The 23,168-nt window shown below is 34.9% G+C and overlaps 1 protein-coding gene across 3 annotated transcripts in view; it reads right to left on the bottom strand.

The window, feature by feature from the left end:
* The window catches only part of LOC111052678 (DDB1- and CUL4-associated factor 6), a 62,172-nt gene that overhangs the window by 4,613 nt on the left and 34,391 nt on the right, over nucleotides 1-23,168 (bottom strand). Inside the window, exons 6-10 of one of the 3 annotated variants that reach the window (XR_005570587.1) lie at nucleotides 21,600-21,784; nucleotides 15,989-16,025; nucleotides 14,754-14,906; nucleotides 12,525-12,778; nucleotides 1,929-2,034 (exon numbers count right to left, since the gene is read on the bottom strand). Coding sequence is in view for 1 of the 3 variants with exons in the window: in XM_039422152.1 (XP_039278086.1) it covers nucleotides 1,929-2,034 (106 nt within the window). In the remaining 2 variants the exon portion in view is untranslated. The remainder of the gene's footprint in view (nucleotides 1-1,928; nucleotides 2,035-12,524; nucleotides 12,779-14,753; nucleotides 14,907-15,988; nucleotides 16,026-21,599; nucleotides 21,785-23,168) is intronic. The other 2 variants (XR_005570586.1, XM_039422152.1) reach the window with 2 other exon arrangements.

Below are 23,168 nucleotides of genomic sequence, written 5' to 3'. Positions count from 1 at the left end.
AAAATAAAGGAGATATAAAAAAAGCTGTACAATGAATATTGTTGGAAATTATGTTAGCTTCAATTTGTTATATGAGAATCAAGTCCTTAGGATACATTGTTTTTGAGTTTTATGCGAGAAACCAAAAAATGGAACCTTTAAACCACCCCCACCCACTTAGCACAGGGGGTAGGGGTGGGGACTTTTGATATGTTTACCTCCTCACTACCCTTTACAGAAGTGTGGGTCGAAAATTGTCTGCCTAACATTTCCCTCTATACCCTTTTTTGAGCATTCATTGCCTGGACTAAATTTATTTTCATGTAGAGAAGAAATCAATATTTTATTGAGCATGATATATTGGGCCATATGAATAAAGTTGAGCATTTGCTTATACTTCTAAAATATGGAGCATTTGCTTCATTTTCTATGAATAAACGTGAGCAAAACCTTTTTCTCATGCTCATCAAAAAAATAGTTTGAGCATTTGCTCAAAAGTAAAAGCTTTTGCTCAAAACTGTATGAATAAACTAGAGCAATTGCTCAACTTTTAAAGCAAATGCTTCAAAAGAGGTGAGTCTAGTCTAGAGCAGCTTATCATCTTATGCTCATAGTAAAATGGCTCAACTAATTCGTATGAGGAAGAGGAAACTATACCAGATACGATCACAACCAATAGTTAAGAGCTATAAAACTCTTTTTAGATTCAACCATTATATATATATCACCATTATCCCTACAAAAGAATAAATACAAAAGATATAAAGATAGCCATACCTGATAAAAAGATACCTGATATAAAGATAGCCATCACAAAATAGGAAATAGGCATTTAAGATGATGAGAGTGTAAACGATTATATGAAGGCTATTGATATTATAAGAATATGCTAAAGATTATTATAGAGATGACATTTTTCACGCTATTATTTCAAAATTCTAAACTCAACTAACCTAAAACTCTATTCATAAATAGTAAACAGAGCAGACGACGCAAACACAAGCTGTGCCCCCTACTTGCATATTTAGCGCTTCCGTGAGCTATAAATACAAAGTAAGGCTACAAAAGCGAATCAGCTAATGAAAAATCTTTAAAATACGTGAGCATTTGCTCCAGAGTTCAGGAGCATAAGGTAAGAGTATAAGGAAAAGCTTATTCATATAAAAATGAGCAAATGCTTTTGCTTCTACCTTTTGCTCATGAGCAAAACCTTATGCTCCATGCTCTTGCTCATGAGCATTTGCTCTGGTTTTATTCATATGGGCCAATATGTTACTCCTTGGATATGAACAATATTCTTTATAGGTCAAACTCTACAAACTTTTTATCTACTAGGCAAACAAAAAACTTTTCATCTACTGGGCCGATCTAATACTATTTTGAGAATCTATAGTGAGATTCAGGTTATAAAGTCAGCATTTAGTTATTGGTTTTCTATCTTCGTCTGACATTAGACAAATCAGATATTTCTACCATTTTCCGGCTTCACACCCTTGCCAAATCGTTTGTAGAAACAAGATTAACTACCAAGATATTCATCTCAATAATAAAAATTTATAATGAAATCAAGAACAAATTCATTTTCTTGAATAAAATATATTTGAGGTACAATTTATCATTATTTACAAGAATTAACAATTAATAGAATATCAGATGAGCCAGGATAACTTGAATGACAGATGTATACTATAGAAGGCGGTGGAAAAAGACGAAATGCAACCATGCCGTCTTATCATTATTTGCACTGACTTTATAGCCTGTATCTCACTACAGTGAAATAATATTCTCTTTATAAAGGGAGAAAGTAGTGGGGAAATATAATGATAGTGGTTAAGTGGTAGAGTGTTTATTACTGTCTAAACTCCACCACCTCAACAAACAAAAAAGTCATTCTATTCTATTAATTTCTAATAATTATTACTATTAGTGGGAAAATAAAAATAAATTACTTCGTCGGATCTGATTGAGACAGGCCAACATTCTTATCATGAATGAGGCTGGTACGGTGATTGTATCTTTCGTTTCCTCTAGCATCACCTCGTTGCGTTTCATCAACTGAAAAATAAAAATAAAACACATATTTCTATTAAATATAGTAGTAAATGTATAGAATACAGTGGGGAATTAATTGAACTCAAATATGAACAGTTTGGTTAAACAGATTTTATGGAGAAAATGGAAGAAAAGAGTAAAAATTATTACAATACGATAATAAGATTTCCATATGAGTGAATATCATGTAATACATATATAATCCAGATTTTATGGGAGAAAATAAAAGGTTAAAGTTAAACTTATTGCAATACGATAATAGGATTTCCATACGAGTGGATATCATGACTCATGATAATATTATCAATGATGGATGGAATGAATATCTCTTTAAAAAAAATATTATCAAGTGCAATATACTTAGGTATTATCGAAGAGATAATAATCTTGTTTATATAAAAGATGCTATATGATTTACTATGGTTTGTAGTTTGCAGTTTCTATTTTTCTATAGATTGTAATGCTATATTTTCTTTGACGTTCTAGTATTGTTTCCTACATCTCACATAATTAATACTGCCTACACGTTAGAATATATTCATTTTTTGTATGATTAGCACTTGACAATAAAATTTTTTGATTCTACATCTAAACAAGCTATTCAAGATATAATAATTGACTCTCCAATGTTTCTTTCCATTACAAACTGCTTGTTAATAATCACTTTTGAATACTTAAAGTGCGACATAGCAGTCGGTTTTTTATCATGAAAAGCTATTAGCATTCTACTCACGTTTGTGGAGCGTTTTCGGATGCTAAGCCCTTTTTCAACACTGGTCGACACTTCCGTTGTGGAATCCACTATGAAGTGTCAACCAGTGCTGATAAAGGGCCTAGCGTCCGAAAGCGATCCACAAACGTGAGTAGAAGCTAATAACTTTTAATCATAAAAATCAGACTGCTATGTCATAATTTAAGTATTCAAAAGTGATAATAATCGAGGTATCGCTTGTTAAGAAGCTATTCAATGTTTTAAAAGTAAATAGTGTACTAAATTTATAGAGACCAGGACATTGCTGGATATGTATTGGGGAAGAATTTGCAATCAAAATAAATTTCAAGTCTGGTAAAATTGGAAAAGTTAAAAATGTTATTTGAATAATACAACAAGAGTTCAAAAAGAATAAAGAGTGAGCTACTAGTATAGATCTACTATAAAACAGTTGGACAACAGTAGAACTGGAAATCTCAATACTATTTGAAAGACGGTTTATATTTTTGAGCAGGAATACAATACGAAATGAAATTAAAAAAAAATCAAACAAATATCACGAACTAGGGAAATTGTAGGTGAACTAGTTACTACAATATCTTCTAATGGATAAACCTAAGATGATTCTGCTTACTAGTGTTGTCTCAAACTCTAAAGAATAATATAAATATGAAAGGGAAATTTAGTAAGTACAAGGTTACTCTTTGGTTCATCTGAACTAGGAACTAGGATTGACAAAAAAGATGTTTATTCATATTTAATTCAACTGAATCATTTTTCTAGATTTCTATACTTAGTATTTTTACACCACTATTGTATTCTTATTACAACTTTAAAGTGAAAAGACACTCACATTCTTTGGTGTGGCGACGACCGTTTTGTGCTGGTGTTGCACATTTTCAAGCCAAACAGAAACTGAAGTATTTAATGTTATGAGGGTGAGTATTTGGTCAGATTCGGGGTGGAGGGGAGTTTTGGCGGTTGATAGAGGAGGATTTAAATGAGTTTGTCGAACAGGGTTTGGGAGGAAAAGTTGATTTGGTCATTGAGAATATTGTCTTTTAGAATAATGTCTTTTCACTTGAAGTTATATACGAATACAATATTAATAATTCCAGTGAAAACAAGATGGATAACCAACAATTATAAAAATAATTATGCCTATCCATATACCAAGGAAATTGGGGACTCTAAACCATAGCTGTAGTGAGACTGACGTTTCAAAGTCAGCAACTGATTAACATTGGTATGCTGTTCTTGTTTGTCATTAAACAAAGCAGATAGATCTATCCTTTTCCAACTACATACCGGCACCAACTCGTTATCTTTAGGTTAAGTTATCTTCATTTGAATAGTTCCAAGTACTACTTTAAGTTCTCTTGTTGATGATAGTAACGGGCTTTTCAAAAAGAATGACTCAATTTCAACATAAAAAAATATTGGTCTAAGCGCATTACCACGACCGAAACTGCATTACCGACAACTGAAGAGGTCTAAAGTTTAGAAAAATCGCCACTAGATGTCTCCCCGAGCGCTGACTTTGAGTGTTGTCAGTCTAATACAATATGGCGTAGGACCGCCATATACGGTCCTAACATAACATCGTGTGATTTTTTCCTGTAGGGATACGTTAAAGATCGTGTTTATGTTCCTTTCTTAGCACTTGATACTGAGACCAGAATAACTAATGCAGTAGCTACAGTCCCAGAAGACATCTTGCTAACAGTCCGAGAAGACATCTTGCTAACAGTCCGAGAAGACATCTTGCTAACAGTCCGAGAAGACATCTTGCTAACAGTCCGAGAAGACATCTTGCTAACAGTCCGAGAAGACATCTTGCTTACAGTCTGGGATGAATTTGGCTACCGTCTAGATGTCGTCCAAGCCTCAAAAGGAGGGCACATAGAACACTTATAATACATCATCATAGACTTGATACATCTGTGTGAAATTGGTTTGTGCTCACAATTTTTTAAAATGAAAAAAACGTTTTAAAATTGAGTCATTCTTTTTGAAACATCCATCCAGTATATCATTATTTTGAGATATAATTGATTAGCGATAGGAGACGATAGAGTGAATACATACATGTATGCTGATGACTTGGCAATTCATGTAATTAATAAATGTTTAAATTCAGTTGAACGTTTTATAAATGATGCAAATACAGTTATAAAAGACTGGACAGCAGCCAACTCACTTAGTCTGAACAGCAATAAAACCCAAACGATGAATTTTCCTTGGCAATTCAGAAAATGGGGAGGTGAAGTTTTTGAGTGTGACGTTAGAGTCAAACATGAAATGGGGCATGCTTGAAATGCTTAAATGGGCAATGTAACACATTGAAAATATAAGTAAAAAAGTTGCTAGGGGTGTATTTCTCATCAGGAAATTTAGACCTTTTGTCAATGTTGATGCATTGCTGTCAATTTACTATGCACACATTCAAAGTCATTTGTCATATGTCATAGTGGTTTGGGGACACTCGTCTGAAATGAAAAAGCTCATGATTTTACAAAAAAGAGCTGTAAGAGCTATTTTTATTGTCTACTGTAGAAGTCATTGTAAACCTCTGATCAGAGAGCTAAAAAATACTGACGGTTCCATCTCTTATTCTTGAGTGTCTGTTGTATGTAAAAAGTTACATGCATGAAATGCAGACAAATAATTACATTCACAATTATGGAACACGCCAGAAGACTTTGTTGCATAGAAATCAATGTAACTTACAACTAACTCTGAACAGTTTTCATGAATTTGGTAAGAAAATTTATAACTTGTTGCCAACGGAAGTCAGAGCATTGAATATGAGCAATTTTAAAAAATGCATGAAAGATATGTTGTGTGAGTTTTGTGTCTACAGTGTTAATGAGTTTGTAGAATGATTGACACTTGATAATGCATCTATAGACATATGGAATATTATTGTTGTTGTCCTGTTTTTATTATTGTTGATTTGTTATTACTATTATTATTGTTAGTGTGTTACAAAACGTTACCATACTTATTCATGTATTGATGAATGAAGAATGTTATAAATTTTAAATGTACCTGACCTTGTTATACAATTGTTTTGTAATGACAATAAACAATTTTAATTTGATTTGATTTGATTATTATTTAAAAAATAACTATCTAATATCAATATCAATATCATAATTAACACAAGCTGTTATATTTAAATATACCAGCATGAACTGTGAAAATCCAAACACAGCTGTGTTTGAGTAGAAAATACCTAATCCGTACGAATTAAAACCTGACATGTATGAAAGCCTCATTCGTTTTCGGTAACGAACCGAACCGAAACGAATGAAACCGAAAGCGTGTGAAGCTAGCCTAACGGGCTTTTCAAAAAGAATGACTCAATCTCAAAATTAAATATATTGGTCTAAGTGCATTACCACCACCGAAACTGCATTACCGACAATTGAAGAGGTCTAAAGTTTAGAAAAATCGCCACTAGATGTCTCCCCGAGCGCTGACTTTGAGTGTTTTCAGTCTAATACAATATGGCGTAGGACCGCCATATTGATAGGGCGCACAGTACCGCAAGACTTGGCTATGCATTCCTGGACTCCACGGCCCCCTAACATAACATCGTGTGATTTTTTCCTGTAGTGATACATTAACGATCGTGTTTAATAAGTTCCTCGCTTAGCACTTGATACTAAAGAGCTAGAAACAAGAATAACTAATGCAGTAGCTACAGTCCAAGAAGACATCTTGCGAACAGTCTGGGATGAATTTGGCTACCGTCTAGATGTCGTCCGAGCCTCAAAAGGAGGGCACATAGAACACTTATTGGGTCATTCTTTTTGAAACACTCAGTATATCATTATTTTGAGATATAATTGATTAGCGATAGGAGACGATAGAGTGAATACATACATGTATGCTGATGACTTGGCAATTCAGGTAAATAATAAATGTTTAAATTCAGTTGAACGTTTTATAAATGATGCAAATACAGTTAAAAAGACTGGACAGCAGCCAACTCACTTGTCTGAACAGCAACAAAACCCAAACGATGAATTTTTCCTTGGCTAATTATTCAGAAAATGGGAGGTGAAGTTTTTGGGTGTGACGTTGGAGTCAAACATGGAATGGGGCATGCTTGAAATGCTTAAATGGGCAATGTAACACATTGAAAATATAAGTAAAAAAGTTGCTAGGGGTGTATTTCTCATCAGGAAATTTAGACCTTTTGTCAATGTTGATGCATTGTTGTTAATTTACTATGCACACATTCAAAGTCATTTGTCATGGCATAGTGGTTTGGTGACACTCGTCTGAAATGAAAAAGCTCATGATTTTACAAAAAAGAGCTGTGAGAGCTATTTTTAATGTCCACTGTAGAACTCATTGTAAACCTCTGATCAGAGAGCTAAAAATACTGACGGTTCCATCTCTTATTCTTGAGTGTCTGTTGTATGTAAAAAGTTACATGCATGAAATGCAGACAAATAATTACATTCACAATCATGGAACACGCCAGAAGACTTTGTTGCATAGAAGTCAATGTAACTTACAACTAACTCTGAACAGTTTTCATGAATTTGGTAAGAAAATTTATAACTTGTTGCCAACGGAAGTCAGAGCATTGAATATGAGCAGTTTTAAAAAATGCATGAAAGATATGTTGTGTGAGCTTTGTGTCTACAGTGTTAATGAGTTTGTAGAATGTTTGACACTTGATAACGCATCTATAGACATATAGAATATTATTGTTGTTGTCCTGTTTTTATTATTGTTGATTTGTTATTACTATTATTATTGTTAGTGTGTTACAAAACGTTACCATACTTATTCATGTATTGATAAATGAAGAATGTTATAAATTGTAAAAATACCTGACCTTGTTATACAATTGTTTTCAGAGTACTTTTTCCTTTATGTAAATTGTGAAATTCGATGATTTTTTTTTTTGAAATTCGTCAAAACAGCTGTACTACAGATGAAATATCTTGACTATGACTGTGTTCTTTTTATAAACTGCTCTACCTACCCACGGTATAGGAAGAAGAAAAAGTAAAAACCGTGTACCACCCTACCTCATGCACGAGAGGAGGTTACAAAGTCATTTCTCAGGATTGGGTGGACCCCTCATTAGTACCCCAGGAAAAAGACTCATGTCAGTTGATAGAGCTAATAAATAACTATAAGGGTTATGGATTTCAAAAAATTCGTTAGAGCCGTTTTTGAGAAAATCGTGAAAAAAATGGTTTTTCTGTAACTGTCATTTTTCTCAAGAATATTACGGAGCTCCTGCAATTTTCACATAAATAAGACTCATGTCAGTTGATAGGGCTTATAAATAGCTATCCATGGTATAAATTTGAAGAAAATCGTTGGAGCCGTTTTCGAGAAAATCGTGAAAAACATGGCTTTTTAGTCATTATCCGCCATTTTTCTCAAGAATATTACGGAGCTCCTGAATTTTCCCAGAAATGAGACTCATGCCAGTTGATAGGGCTTATAAATAGCTATCCATGGTTTAATTTGAAGAGAAATCGTTGGAGCCGTTTCGAAAAAACGTGAAAAACATGGCTTTTTAGTCATTATCCGCCATTTTTCTCAAGAATATTACGGAGCTCCTGAAATTTTCCCAGAATGAGACTCATGCCAGTTGATAGGGCTTATAAAAGCTATCCATGGTTTAAATTTGAAGAAAATCGTTGGAGCCGTTTTCGAGAGAAAAACGTGAAAAACATGGCTTTTTAGTCATTATCCGCCATTTTTCTCAGAATATTACGGAGCTCCTGAAATTTTCCCTGAAATGAGACTTATGCCAGTTGATAGGGCTTATAAATAGCTATCCATGGTATAATTTGAAGAAAATCGTTAGAGCCATTTTCGAGAAAAACGTGAAAAACATGGTTTTTTAGTAATTATCCACCATTTTTTCCGCCATTTGAATTGAATTTTATTGAATTCTTATTGTCGGGTCCTCAGGGTATAAGGACCTTAAGTTTAAAATTTCAAGTCAATCGGTTAATTAGGAATGGAGTTATCGTGTTCATAGACATAACACACACACATACACACACATACACACACACAGACCAATACCCAAAAATCATGTTTTGGATCAGGGGACCTTGAAACGTATAGAAAACTTGAAATTGGGGTACCTAATTTTTTTTGGAAAGCAATACTTTCCTTACCTATGGTAGTAGGGCTAGGAAAGTAAAAACCAACAATTAATATCAGATTACAATTACTGAAATCACAACTTTAAACAATAGAAGGCAGTAGGAAAGGAACAGTGGGAACAACGCCAACCTATCATTTCTACTGAATTTGAAACGTGAATCTCACAATACTTTTAGTTTTCTTCAACCAGGATTGACTGGGATTCTTCTGCAGGTCTACACCAACCTCTACTGGTTAAATTACATTATAAAATTGTCAAATTAGCAAAACTGGGTATGACAGCTCGAATTTCCGACATCAATGATCAAAATCCTTGCTACCAATTCCATTGCTGGGATTATTCCTACCCACCCACCTGCTTTAGAGCCATTCGCGTCGTTCCCAACGCCCCAGATGATAGTAACCGGACTTCAACAACTTTTGTCTAATTTTCTTTCCAAGATAATATGGATAGAACAACGACAATTAGTTATTACATAAAAAAGTATAGTTATATCAGAAAGTGAGAAGTTTTTGTATTGAAAGTACAGCCTGAATTTCAGTCACTTACATGAATTGATTGTCAATCAACTAAAAATGATATAGTTTAATTGATGCATATTGGAAAAGGAATGAATACATTATTTGAGAAAGGGAAGAAGCAACTATCCACGTAAATTCTATTCAATTGATTTTAATTTTATGAAAAATTATTTAAAATTGAATATATATAAACACGTGAAAATTATACATACGAACATTTCTTCACGAATAAAATATAATCATATTAAACCAAAGGGTGTAGCAGTGCATCAAGTGATCTGGTAACCCTGCAAATAGTATATTTTTGACATAATAACACGAATATCGTCTTCTTGTAGCTCCTGCCTTGACATTTATTATGCCATTTGTATATCATTTATTTGGTGACAAAAATTCCACAGAGAATATACACAAAAAGTCTATTCACAGTGAAGTAGCAGTGTGGTGTGCAATATCAAGAGAACTGTAATTAAATCTCTGAATGTGTGGCAAGTATCACTATCATGTTTCAAAACATGATTTATAATCAGAATAACGAGCTGATTGAGGTTTAAGAGCCGGTTTCCGAGCTCGGATTTAGGTAAGTTCTAGACTTTAAACAGCTGGAGTCAGAAAATTTGCTTTCCAAAACGGGGCTTAGTCGCAGTAAATAGTTCAGCAAATTAAATCTTTATTTTCTAATTTCTATAATTGGAAACATATTTCCTTGACGAAATGAAACATTCCTAAATAATTCACAATATCTGAAGCTTTACACTATTTGCTCTTTATTTTATTTTTTGTTCAATTTTCTAGTTTTTCTAAATTCAATTTAAATGTGACTTCCACTATGACTATGACTACATCCCGTTTCGGAAAGCCGATTTTCTGAATCCGCTGTCTAGAACTCAGCTATCTAATATTAGGACAATTTAAAACTAAATCATGAAATTGAAGAAGTCTTGGGCAATAGCCTGTTTTTTATTTTCCGATCATTGTATTGTTTGTGCTAACCTAATAAATAAATAAATCCCGAGCTCGAAAACCGGCTCTTAAATCTCAATCAGCTCGTTATTCTGATCATAAAATCATGTTTTAAAACAAGATAGTGACCTGCACACATTCAGAGATTTAATACTGTTCCATTAATGATATTGCACACCACACTATAACACTGTAAAAAGAGTTTTGGTGTACATTCTCTGTGGAATTTTTGTTACCAAATGAATGATATGCAAATGGTAAACATGTAATAATACACAAAAGTTGCCAAATTGAATAATCGGAATAATTTGAATCACAGCTATAATAGAAGGCGGTGGAAAAAGAACTGCATTTGTACCGTTAATCTAATTATGGATTCGATTCAATTCAATTTTTATTTCTCCAAAAACACAAAATCAATAATTATTATTCTAAATATCTGTAAACTATCTGTAGAATAAGGCTGGAGGTGAAGAACTACTGGCATGAGTGGAACACTTGTTCGCCAGTAGTAGAGACTTAACTGCTTCTAAATCTTAAGCTAATAGTTTGAATGGATGAGTCAGCCATTAGGACAGATTCAGTTTATATGATTGAAGCCTACGATCAAGCCAACTAAAGCTCAACTTGAGATGTACAGGGTCCAGCAGTGAATCGGGCAATTTTGAAATAACTGTTAAAAGTCGATGAAGTTGTTAACAAAGCTTTATCTGTAAAGCAAAATCTACATAGAAAATAATTATTATTCCATTTACAATATAGTTCATTTCTTTGAAATTACGTCGGCAAGGTGACGTCCTTATCTCGCCTGGCGTTTGGTAATAAGCCTTCACGGCGGGTGAACGTTGAGGATTGCTCCAATAATTCTCCATTGCTACTAAAATGCATTGAACTGAATATTCGTCTTTGACCTTCAACAATCGAATCTCACACCCACGCAACCTTGTGTGTCCTTAACACACTAATTCCACCAGTAGTAAACTCCATCGCTCTGACACGCTAATTCATTCTCAATCTTTGTTCAGACATAACAATTACTCTAAGAGCTGCAAGAACAGAGCAAACGTCCACAGAGTTTGTGTTCACACCAAAACATCTGTGGGCCGTCGAGCTATTTTTGCTCTGTTCTCAGTTGCACTCTGATTCCAAAATTTTCAATTATTAAATCTATTTTTGATTCTTTTTGAGCAAACGTGAGCTAAATGATTTATTTCAAGGCACTGAATCCGAATGTAAAGTTACAATTCTCCTATCTCTTTTTTTACGTGATCTAAGTTTTGGATGAGAGATGTTTATCGAAACGTCCGCTCGGATGCTGGAGAAAATCACTCCCAGAGCGATTCGAAAAAATCTGCATGCGAGCAGAGTTTTCTTGGAACGTCGGCTGGCAGATACATAGATGTCGGTGTGAACACCCGCATGTTTAAGCCGGGACAAATCTTTTTAAATCCATCCATACACAGACTCTGAACATTTTGGTCTGAACATTACTTCAGCGCCACCGACGTAATTTCAAGAAATGAACAATATTGTACATAAGAATATTCTTTCTAAATAGATTAAGGTGGTACAGTAAAAATGATGTTAAAAAAAGTAAATTCGTATGGCTTTTGTTGGTGGGGAGTCCCTTGCGGGAAGGTCCCACCGCATTAATATATAATTTAGCCGTCAATGGGCCTTACGACTGTCATACTTCAGCCGGGACTGACAGATTAACGTACCCACAGATAAGACGGGAGTGATCTGGTTAAGAAACCATTGACCTTTTGTTGATGAGAGGGTTTGAGCCTGGGATCAATATGCTGCTACGCAAGCACTCTATCCACTAGACCACGGATCACTCCAATGTTGTTAAGAACTTCATTGATATTCAACAGTTATTTCAAAATCATTCGATTCACTACCGGACCGTGTACTTTTTCAAAACGGCGATTGAGAATAAAGTATTTGTTAAAAACTTTACTGTTTTCTAACAGTTATTTCAAAATCGCCCGATTCACTACCGGACCCTGTACTTTTCCAAACTTGGTTTTAGAAAAAGTGAACTTGGTTTCGGAGGTGAACCAAGTTTAACATTGTAAACTCAGTTTAAGTCAAGTTTAACCTCAAATACCCAGTTTAATCCCAAGTTTCAACCTACCTCCTCAGCCATTTCGGCGTTGAAAGCGGGCTCGTCACGCACAGGCGCCCACAGCTTGACGTCATAGTCGATGCCCGGTGGCGAGCAGAGGCAAGTGCGGGTGCGGCTGCACACAGTTCACCACGTGGTGGTCGGCCTCCAGCAGCATCACGAGGCGGGCGGGTGCCGTGCGTTCCCACACGAACACGTGGCCGCAGTCCGAGCCTGATAGCACATGGTCGCGGCCCCAGAACGTCGCTTCTTTTATCATAGTCCTGTCAAGAAAGATATGGTTAGGATTGTGGAAGAGATTAAATCGTGCAGGATTTATCAAGACGATATTAATTTTGTCCTCATCCCGTATATTGTCTGTCCTTGAGAATGCATACCGCTGTGTTTGATAGATTTTAAGAATGCTCCGTGTTGCCTACACCAGAAAAATTGCAGATTTTTCAACTAGCTCCATCACAAAAATATATGGCGTTGCTGCCACAATCAGGTTTATTAATCAAACAAAGATAAATTTTCCTCACACAATTAAATTGTGGAAGATATTTATCAGATACTCTTTATTTAAAAAAAAAATTTATATATATTTAAAAGATATTTTGATATACAGGAGGTATAAGATATTGTCTAGCCTCAGAAATCGATATTTTTATCATTGTCCTGTCATTGGTTTATCATAGTAAAAAAATAGTTGTTTCTACATTGAGGGACTAAAAGGCATCTTCATAAAAAATGTGATTTCCTCTTGGCCACAGAATGTTGCTCTTTTAGGCCCTGTAATTGACAAATCAATTACACGTAAATATCAGAAAACTCCGAGTTAATGAGGGCTGAGATCACCTATTCACTACAAAAGCGCGCGTTCGATTGAGTGCATGTGTACGATCCAATGCCCAGTATAGTAACTCGAAGCGCGCTGCAAACGCGGCGCTTGATGTGGAAACTACAAGTGCCGCGTTTTGCCAACGTTGCTCATGATTCAAAACGCGCGTTTGCATGTGTACGATCCCATTGTTTCTAAACGTGCGTTTGACAACCGAGCGTTTAACGTCGTCATGTGTACAGGGCCTTGAATTCAGAAAGTCGTTATTATTTGATCGTCAATCTTATAGAGATAAGGAGGGCCCAAGACCTTTGAAGTAGCAGCGCTACTGGAAAACACTTTCATGCTCACCACGCATTATGCCACTCGTATACATGATATTTCTTGATTTCATCTACGATCTTCAACTGTTATTGTCAATATAATGCAGTTCACAGAACTCATTCCCCACGCCCAGACTTGTTGTCTTTGTGGGGAATATTCATTATGCATATATTGTCTCTGCTGCTGCATTTTTCTTCTTGTGTGAATAAAGATTATTGGATTTGAATTTGATCAAGTTATAATGTAAACATTACAATATCGCAATCAATACCTTAACAGGGGTTTTTTCGCAATGAATTTTCAAAACTATACTATAATGAGAGCTTTATGCAACGACTTGAACATTATAACAAGGCTTTCGATGTTGGTAGCATCAACATTGAATCACAGTTTCTGATGCTGGCTGCAGGTTTCAGTTTGTCAAATTTTTACTGAATCAAGTATTCAATTTGACAAGATATCAATTCGTTATTTTTTCAGTACGTCAAGTTTTTATTATGACAAGTTTTTAGTTTATAAAGTTTTCAGTTTGTCCAGTTTTCAATTCGTCAAGTTTTCAGTTCATCAATTTACCACTTCATCAAGTTTTCAGTTTGTCGTTCAAGTTCTAAGTTTGCTCGCTACGCTCGCTCACTTCTGTCGTAACTTGATTGATTATGCTATTTTATTATATACAATGCAAATGACAATGCCAATGTCAGATGGTAGATAAAATAATAGGTAGTCCTTGTGCTATTTTTCTTCAAATTTATAGGTGACAAAGTCCAGATAAGGTTAGAATTCACGTGTACAATTTTTATAAAATTTTAGACTAAAATAAACATGAAAACTATACATTTGAATTTAGATGGCTTGAATTGATAAATGATTAGAAATATTCTACTCAATAACCACTTGTAACGAATAATATTGAGTTATTTAGAAAATTTGAACCATTGAAGAAACACAAACTTGTAAACACTGAAGCTCAGCACTTTACATCTAACTCGTGCGTTAAAGACCCATGTTATAAAACTGTTCAGTTACTATTCATGCATTGACAAGATCAAAATTAAATTCGAGATCAATTATCATAAAAAAACTCCAAGTCTTACCTGGCATTACGATGGCCGGTGAACTTAATTTTAACAGGAGTATGCTTAGGAACTTTGGTCTTCTCGCAGAGTGGATTGATGGGTCTGTCACTTCTCTTGCCACGAGCTGTTTCAAGCAGATTCTCGAAATGCCTTTCATCCGGTCTTATCAGCCTGAAATCAAAATATAAAAGTTCAGAACAGTTCAGAGATATAAAAAGTCTACAAAGGTCAGAAATATCTTAACCTGAAAAGTTCAGAAATATGTAGTCTGAAAGAAAGGTTTAACTAGATAATTATATTGATCTCTATTGTAGTACATCTATAGCTGCGTACAGATATACGCCCCTCCAACCAGCTCTGCGCACGCTCCGCCCTCGTTCCTCCATCGCTCCGCAGTCGCACCGATCATGAACGTTACGGAAGATGTTAGCTTTTCTCGCGTTCCAATCTTGCTCCCTGGTCGAACATCAATCGATCTGCTCTAGTGACGTTCGATTGCGGAGCAGAGCGAAAGTCTGTACGCACCTTATGAATGACGGTTTATGAACTTAGAAATATCCAGAGTGAGTTATATGTATGTGAACCCTTCAATAAATTGGAAACTGTTGTAGATATATAATATTGTAACTTTCAGGATCAGTTATTGGTCAAATACTCTACTTTTGACGTACAACTGAATTTCAACCCCACATAAGGGGTGATTTGAGGGGTTGTAACTCGAAATTTCAAATGTAAACACCCATTGTGTGGTACATCATCTTAAAGGCCTTGGCATAACAAGAAAGGTAACATGAATTAAAATTTCTATGATACTTGTATCCAAAATGACGGCTATTTGAAGTTTCAGTTTTCAAAGAGATAATTGATAAAGTACAATTCCTTAGACTAATCCCGTCAAATCCCATCGAATAGGCATGGACGTTAGATCATCTCATAACTAACCCTCGCATTTCCCATTACCCACGCTCATGTGGGCATGTAAAAAATATGCATGGACCTTGTCGACAAGCATGAAACAATAAAAGGATATATCTACAATATAATAAAAGAAAGAATTAGATTATAAATGTACGGAATAGGAGATACAAGTTTGACGCATCATCACGCTGAACTACTGGACTGATAAATTGAAATTTTGCAAAATTGATTATTAATTTATCGAGGTTTCGTCATTTTGAATTTCATATCCTGTACGTGTATAAGCCAATTCTTTCCTTTTTATATTATTATAGATTATTGCAAATTATGCTTACCCTCTCAGAGTATCTTCAGCTACTATGGCTTCAGGTCCTGAACATTCAAAAGATAAATTAGAATTCTTTAATGTTGTTTCCATCACGAACTGCTTATTTTATAATCATTTTTGCTTTTTAGAAAAAACGACTAGCACAGTGAGTGATTAAGTAATTTATTGTAAAATATCTGACTGCTAGTCGTTTTTCTAATAGCAAAAGTGAGATAAATTAGTATTGAAAATTCAAGATATGAAGAACATCCATGTGGATATAAATCGATGAGATGAAAATCATATTGACTAAGGCTTCTCTCACACCATTGCGGTCCGGGCCCGACCGAAGGCCCTTTCAGTGACCGAAGGCGCTGACTAGTCCGGTTCCGGCCGGAAAAAATCGACCCGGACGGCCTTTTCACACCACACCAGAAGCCCGGATCCGGGCGTTTCCAAGCCAAAATTAATTGTTTTCAGTCTGTGTTTAGAAGTCACAGTGTCTGCATGTGAACTGCATAAAAAAAAGTGGCTATTATTTATATGTTGTATCTGAAAACAGTGAAAGAGAGTACTCCCGCTACAGAAACATTTGGATGCAAACGGTGTGTGCATAGACCAATAATTGATGGTGTTACGGTGGCAGCTTCAGGTGACGGAGAGAGTTCTTCAACTTCTGTAGAATGTCTTTTGCAACATTAATTTGACGAACTGTTACAGAAGATTGAAGTGCAACTTTTGAAGGAAAATACGAAGTAAAGAAGGAGTATTCCTCCCTTAGGAAGACTGATTGTCACTTTAAGGTAAGTTCAGAGATGAATACTTGGATTTATAGTCTGTGCAAAAAATAAAAAGGTACTTACGTATTAGCCGGAGGCCACCTTATGCAGTATTTAATTTAACCTATCATTCCCAACAAACTCTAACTAACTCTTCTTCTTCTTAGGGTGCCAATCCGTTACGAATGTTGGCGATCATCATAGCGATCCGTGCTTTGTTTGCAGCAATCCGGAACAGTTGTGTAGATGTTTTGTTGAACCAGGTCCTGAGGTTTTTAAGCCACGATACCCTGCGTCTTCCTGGTCCTCTTCGTCTAAAGATCTTCCCCTGCATAATTAACTAACTCTAACATAGGTTAAATAAGGTACTGTGGTCTCCATAATATGCTAGCACCATCAAAATATGTGATCACATCCGGGTGAAACCAGTCCGGAACGCACAGGTCTGAACACGTATATTAGAACCAATGTACAAATGTGCCATTCGATACGGGCCCGCATTGGAAGTTTTGTTCACATGCGGTTGATTTTGCTCCCAGACAGGGTTTTGGTTTGTCCGGGTGCACCCGCTACGGTGTGAATAACTTCATAAGATCTATAATAAGAAACCAGGATATTGTCAAATTTCACACTAAAAAAATTATTAAAAACTTTAAAACATTACCATGGTTTCACGTTTATCAAACGCATCATCCAGCTGCACTGAGAAATGAGGACAATGTACCTAGAATCATTCTATTCTAGGTACCTTGAATGATGATACAGAAATTCTTAACTAATCTTAGTAGTCTAGAGCTCCTAAATAATTTGGTGGCAATGTTTTATAACTAAAGTAATGAATATTATACATATAATATTAAAATATATACACCTTTTTAGTTATTTTCTAAGTTTTTTTTTAATAAAAATGGATAAAGAAATTTTTTATATTGTTATTTATTATTTTTCTCTTTGAATGACCACTCTATACAGCTGTATGTTACTCTGTCTCTGACTTGGAGACTGTCTATCATGTCTTTGGCATTTGGCTTGTCTTGTGGCAAACTATATTTGAGAAAAAAATTAAAAATTTACTTGAAAGGTTATATTTTAACCTTTCAAAATACAGCAGAATGAAGTTTAACCCAAGTTTCGATAGTAACCAGTTGATTCCAATTCAAATTCAATACCATTCCTATAATGGGATATTTATATTATGTACCAAAACCCTAAGAAATAAGATGGAAAATATACAGAATGGCCATGTAGGCTACAATGGCTCATTACTTACAAAAAGAGGAACATGAGAATAAATGGATATACAATTCTAACAAGGTTTGTTTGATCAAGATTACTCCAATCTGTTGAAATTTTATCTAGTTTTTGGCTAATGGTTATGTGTGCCTGATCATACTAACCTACAATGAACAAAAGTATTGAAAATATATAAAGTTAGGCTTCAGCCAAAGCATAATTCAGTCTCTTGAATTGATGTTGACATGTATTGGTGCTCATTATATGAACAAAATAATGAATATTATACTCTATACAGGGCTAATTATTATTGGGAAAAAATGAAAAATGATTCATAAGATTCATTAGTCAAAACATTTTCGTCCGATCCGATATGGGCCTGCACTGCACTGTTGTGAAAGAAGCCTAAAACTGGAAGCCATGGGAAGGAGTCGGTCTTATGTGCCTGGAATGATTCTCAGTGCACTGTCAGTTGGGCACACGTTTTTTGTTGCATTGATTTTCGACGAAGATCAAAGTGGTTACAATATGCACCCAAAAATAAGTGCTGGAGATGAAATTCTTAGGCAAGGGGCTCCAGATCACCAATTGTGCAGCCAGCTTTCGTATCAGGTTAACGCTCCTTGCAACTTACCCTTTGTCATGAATCATAGAAACTGCATTGTGTGATTCAAAGGTAATGGTTGAGGACGGAGATTGTAAGGGATATACGGAGGTTAAAAAAATGTTCTATGTTTATTTATGTAAAATAATTAATAAATAAACATAGAGAAATTTTCAACATCCGTATATCACCTTACAATCTCCGTCCTCTCAACCATTACCTTTGAATCACACAATGCAGTTCTATCCATTTGTAGAAAACAGTTTATTTTATATTGTGCATAAGCTAATAAGTGATACCTGCTCTTTTTATAATGGATAATTTGAATGGAAGACTTCTGAGGGAGTAGATTATTGATTGCTTCTTCAAATCCTCAGATAAGGATTTCTTGTAATTTGTAACTAGATACTCCCCTTCGGGGGAGGAAAAAAAGTCTTTCTACCTTGTACTATTTCTCTCCCAAAATTTATATAACTAAATCAAATAAATTCAATTTAATTAGATAACTTAGCATTAAATCACTGGAGGAAGTTAGAGCGGAATAAGTGAAATGATTTGTTTTTGAAACATGAATGAATGAATGAATGAATCACTCACTCAATGGGTTGTTATGTAAGTATTCAGGGTGAACAGGCAGTTTGACATCAGATGATGATGACGATGACGATGATGGATGATGTTGATGGACTAGCAGCAATGGCACCTAGAAAATAAACAAAAAATTGACACACAAATTCTAATTCAAATGTATTTCCACATAGAAAAAAAATAATACAAACAAGATGTAATGTGAATAAACTAAAATTGATACTTTTCTAATAAGGAAATACATACTAATCTAAAAAAAACATTAATGAAAACATGGATGATTTTTAATAAGAAAATACTTACTAATCCAAGGTCCGGTTGCAACACCCTAAAGCGGCTGCGTTTACACCAGAGTTATCAACAAAATGTTTATTTCTCCGTCCTTATAGATTCTATTAGATTGAACATAAAACTTATCATACACATGATGAACATATGTGTTTGTCAAATCAGTTCAATCTAATAGAATCTATAAGGGCAGAAAAATAAGCATTTTGTTGATAACTTTGGTATAAACGCAGATTAAGAGACCATTGAACCTATAGCTTCAATCATAGAGAAAAGATAGCATAAGAAGATATCCCATGGTATAGGACGTTTATGAAGCAAATTTCACTGTTAACTCAAGCCGATAGTCTCTCATACTGTACCTTTTTTACACTTTAACCACTGAAAAACAGTGGTAATAGACAATAGTCGACAAGCCTATAGTGAGGTCCACGTTATAATGGCAGTGTTCGACTAGCAATTGTATTGCTATTCTTGTCTATCTTTCGACAAAGCTGATGGCGCTCTTTCTATCTTGCTTTGCTCTGTTGCCAGATCGCTTCTTACACTGTAGAAATAAAATTAATAAAAAATTAATCTTGGTTATAAAATTCACTATGAAATTATTGAATATATAATTTCTTTCTTGCTTAATTTATTAAATATATAATTGTTATTTCAAACGAGAACGAATAGTTAATATTACATCAATAACCCTGTATCAGCTACCATCTATGAAGTCATTGACAAGACTGAGGAACGGCAAGGTTGTTCTCCTATCTTCTTCACTGCAATTATAACGTTGACCTCACTATAGTTTTTATTCAATTGATCCATTTTTTGTTGCAAATTTCATGTGGAATCTGGTCTTCAGCTGTTACACCTTTCGTGGGACCCCTATATATAGTATAATATATTTGAATCAAGGTCTATAAATACAGGTCATGACACAATCCCGTGATGCATTGCAAAATCGCCATTTTGTGGAGTCCAGTTCACCAATTTCAAATTCATCTGCTGTTATCATTATAGAGAAAACAACATGATTGTGTTATTGTAATATTTTCCAAGGGACATTGCTTGGCTTTGAATAGTAAAATAATTCTTCCGACAGAATAATAGTATTTAGATTCCAACTAGGAGCTGAATGTGATTTTTCGTTAAATTGATTAGGAACTTTCAACTGTTTTTGAGGTTAGCCTCTTGTCCCAATGCATCTTGTCAATTTATTGGAAATTCTACTTTCAATAATTTTGTCAAGAATGATTTTTCTTGAGAAACTCAAGGTTTTCGATATTCAATAATTTTGTCAAGAATGATTTTTCTTGAGAAACTCAAGGTTTTCGATATTGGATGAGAAATTCGAAAAAAGTCCGAAATTTTTGGGGTTTTGGGAGTGAAGCTGCCCTCTTGCATGTCAGCAAATTTCGGATTCGAATTCAGCGCCCCAAAATACATATAGAACCGTAGAGAATAGTATATTTCGCACCTAGAGCAGAAAATGAGATTTTTCCGGCTCGAAATCGGTTTTCAAGTCCGAGGCCTTAGGTCGAGGACTAGAAAAACATTTTCGCCACACACAAAATAAACAACATATATATATATATATATATATATATATATATATTATATATATATAATATATGAGATTTGTTTACTAAGCACTTCCGAAAGCTGAAGTGGAAGGTGATAGCTCTAGCAAATCTGAGGTAATTGAATATCAGGAATTGTCCAAGTATTTTTATTTTTTATTCTGATTTGTCTAGATACCTAAAAGATGATGTTCATTATGTGGGAGGTTGAGTTTATACTTTTTTATTCTTTCAAATGACAATAAGATGATATTATTATAAATGTTTTAATTATTGATAATGAACACAAATAAGAAAAGTTTTTTGATCAGCTGTTTTTTGATCACCTTTAAGTTCCATGTTAGCGGCTGGAAGGGTACTGTTCTGACGTCAGACGAGAGTCGTCTGCAAACAATGTCTTTCAGATCTACGTAGGGACTGGAAAACAGCTGCTTTCTGTGCAGTGTGGCGAAAAAATTCTTTCGGGGCTGTTTCCTGAAAAACGACCATTTGACTGGACTACACCTTTCGTGGTATATAGTATGAATAAATTGAATGAGTATAGCAAATTTATTATTCAGAAACCATTTGACGTACCTTGACTAGGAGGAGGATTAGATGAAGATGTAGGGGTAGATGTGGAGGCAGAGGTGGATGTGGAGGCAGAGGTGGATGTAGAAGCCACTTCCCTGTTGACTTCATCAGCCACGCACATTGTGATCCTGGATGTTGTCGAGCCCTTCTCTGAGTAATGGAGGTTCACCATTGGCTCTGTACCATGTCTGAAATCCAATACATTGATTATTTAGAGAACCTTTAATGAACAGCATATTGATAACTAGCCATCAGGCTCGCTTCGCTTGCCATATCCGTCTAGCCAGGGGGCTCCGCTCCCTGGACCCCCGACTTGATCGTCCGAAAATGAGATCAGCGGGCTCGCTTCGTTTGCCTGCATTTTCCATTTTTATCATATGTTAGGACGATCCAGTCGGGGTCCAGACTAAACGTCTGGCTGAACGGATATGGCGAGCGAAGCGAGCCTGACGGCTAATAATATAATATTCCCAGGAATAGCTCTGATAGAAGTAGCAGTGCCCAATCAATTTTCCCGCGATAAATGCATTTAAATCTTCAACTTGGTGCCAACCTAACAAAGTCAACTCAACTTAATGCGAACCTGACAAAATTATTAATTTAGTTACCAGTTAACAACTGATTCGAAGAGGTACTCTCTCTAGATTATAGTTCTATATTAACATATGGTATGACCATTTTTCAATTATAATTAAGAGAATAAGAAGAATATACATGCTAAAAGACGAACTTTAAACCCTTAAAAACCACCCTTAGAGTTAAAATATTGCCAAAAGATTTCTTAGTGCGCCTCTAAAGGGCCAACTGAATATACCTACCAAATTTGAACGTTTTTGGTCCGGTAGATTTTTAGTTCTGCGAGTGAGTGATTGAGTCAGTCAGTGAGTGAGTGCCATTTCGCTTATATATAGATAGATAGATTGTGTATAATCATGGATCAATAAATGAATGTTGATAATTAATAACAGATTACTTAGAGACACTTCGATGAGCATTACTTATTTGAGAACATTTTAATGAACAATTGTGTTTAATTATTGAGCAATAAATGAATATTGATAATCTATTTAGAGAAACTTCAATAAGCATTATATTTTTGAGAACATTTTAATGAACAATTGTGTATAATTAAATGAATGTATAAATATTGATCATTAATATCTGATAAGCATTAGTTTGTTATATAGGTTTACAAATAAATTCAGTTGTATAGGTAATAATTCAACTTTATTATTGAAATTTTAGTTGATTCCGTAGATGGAAAAGGAGAGAGCTATCTGCTTTTTTCTAAACAGACAAGTACAGAGAGCGGCATCGAAACTTCCTTTTTTTCAAGTAAATAAAACACTTTGTATGGATCAGAGAGTTTGTATTTATTTTTACTTTCCTTGCCCTATTACCATAGGTAAGGAAAGTATTGCTTTCCAAAAAAAAATTAAGGTACCCCAATTCCTATATTTCTATACGTTTCAAGGTCCCCTGAGTCCAAAAAAGTGGTTTCTGGGTATTGGTCTGTATGTATGTGGTGTGTGTGTGTGTGTGTGTGTGTTGTGTGTGTGTGTGTGTGGTGTG

This window comes from Nilaparvata lugens, chromosome 2 (genome assembly GCF_014356525.2).
Source record: "Nilaparvata lugens isolate BPH chromosome 2, ASM1435652v1, whole genome shotgun sequence".
NCBI classification, from domain to species: domain Eukaryota; kingdom Metazoa; phylum Arthropoda; class Insecta; order Hemiptera; family Delphacidae; genus Nilaparvata; species Nilaparvata lugens.
Note: the sequence above shows the minus strand (reverse complement) of the source record. Positions and strands in the feature narration are given on the sequence as shown.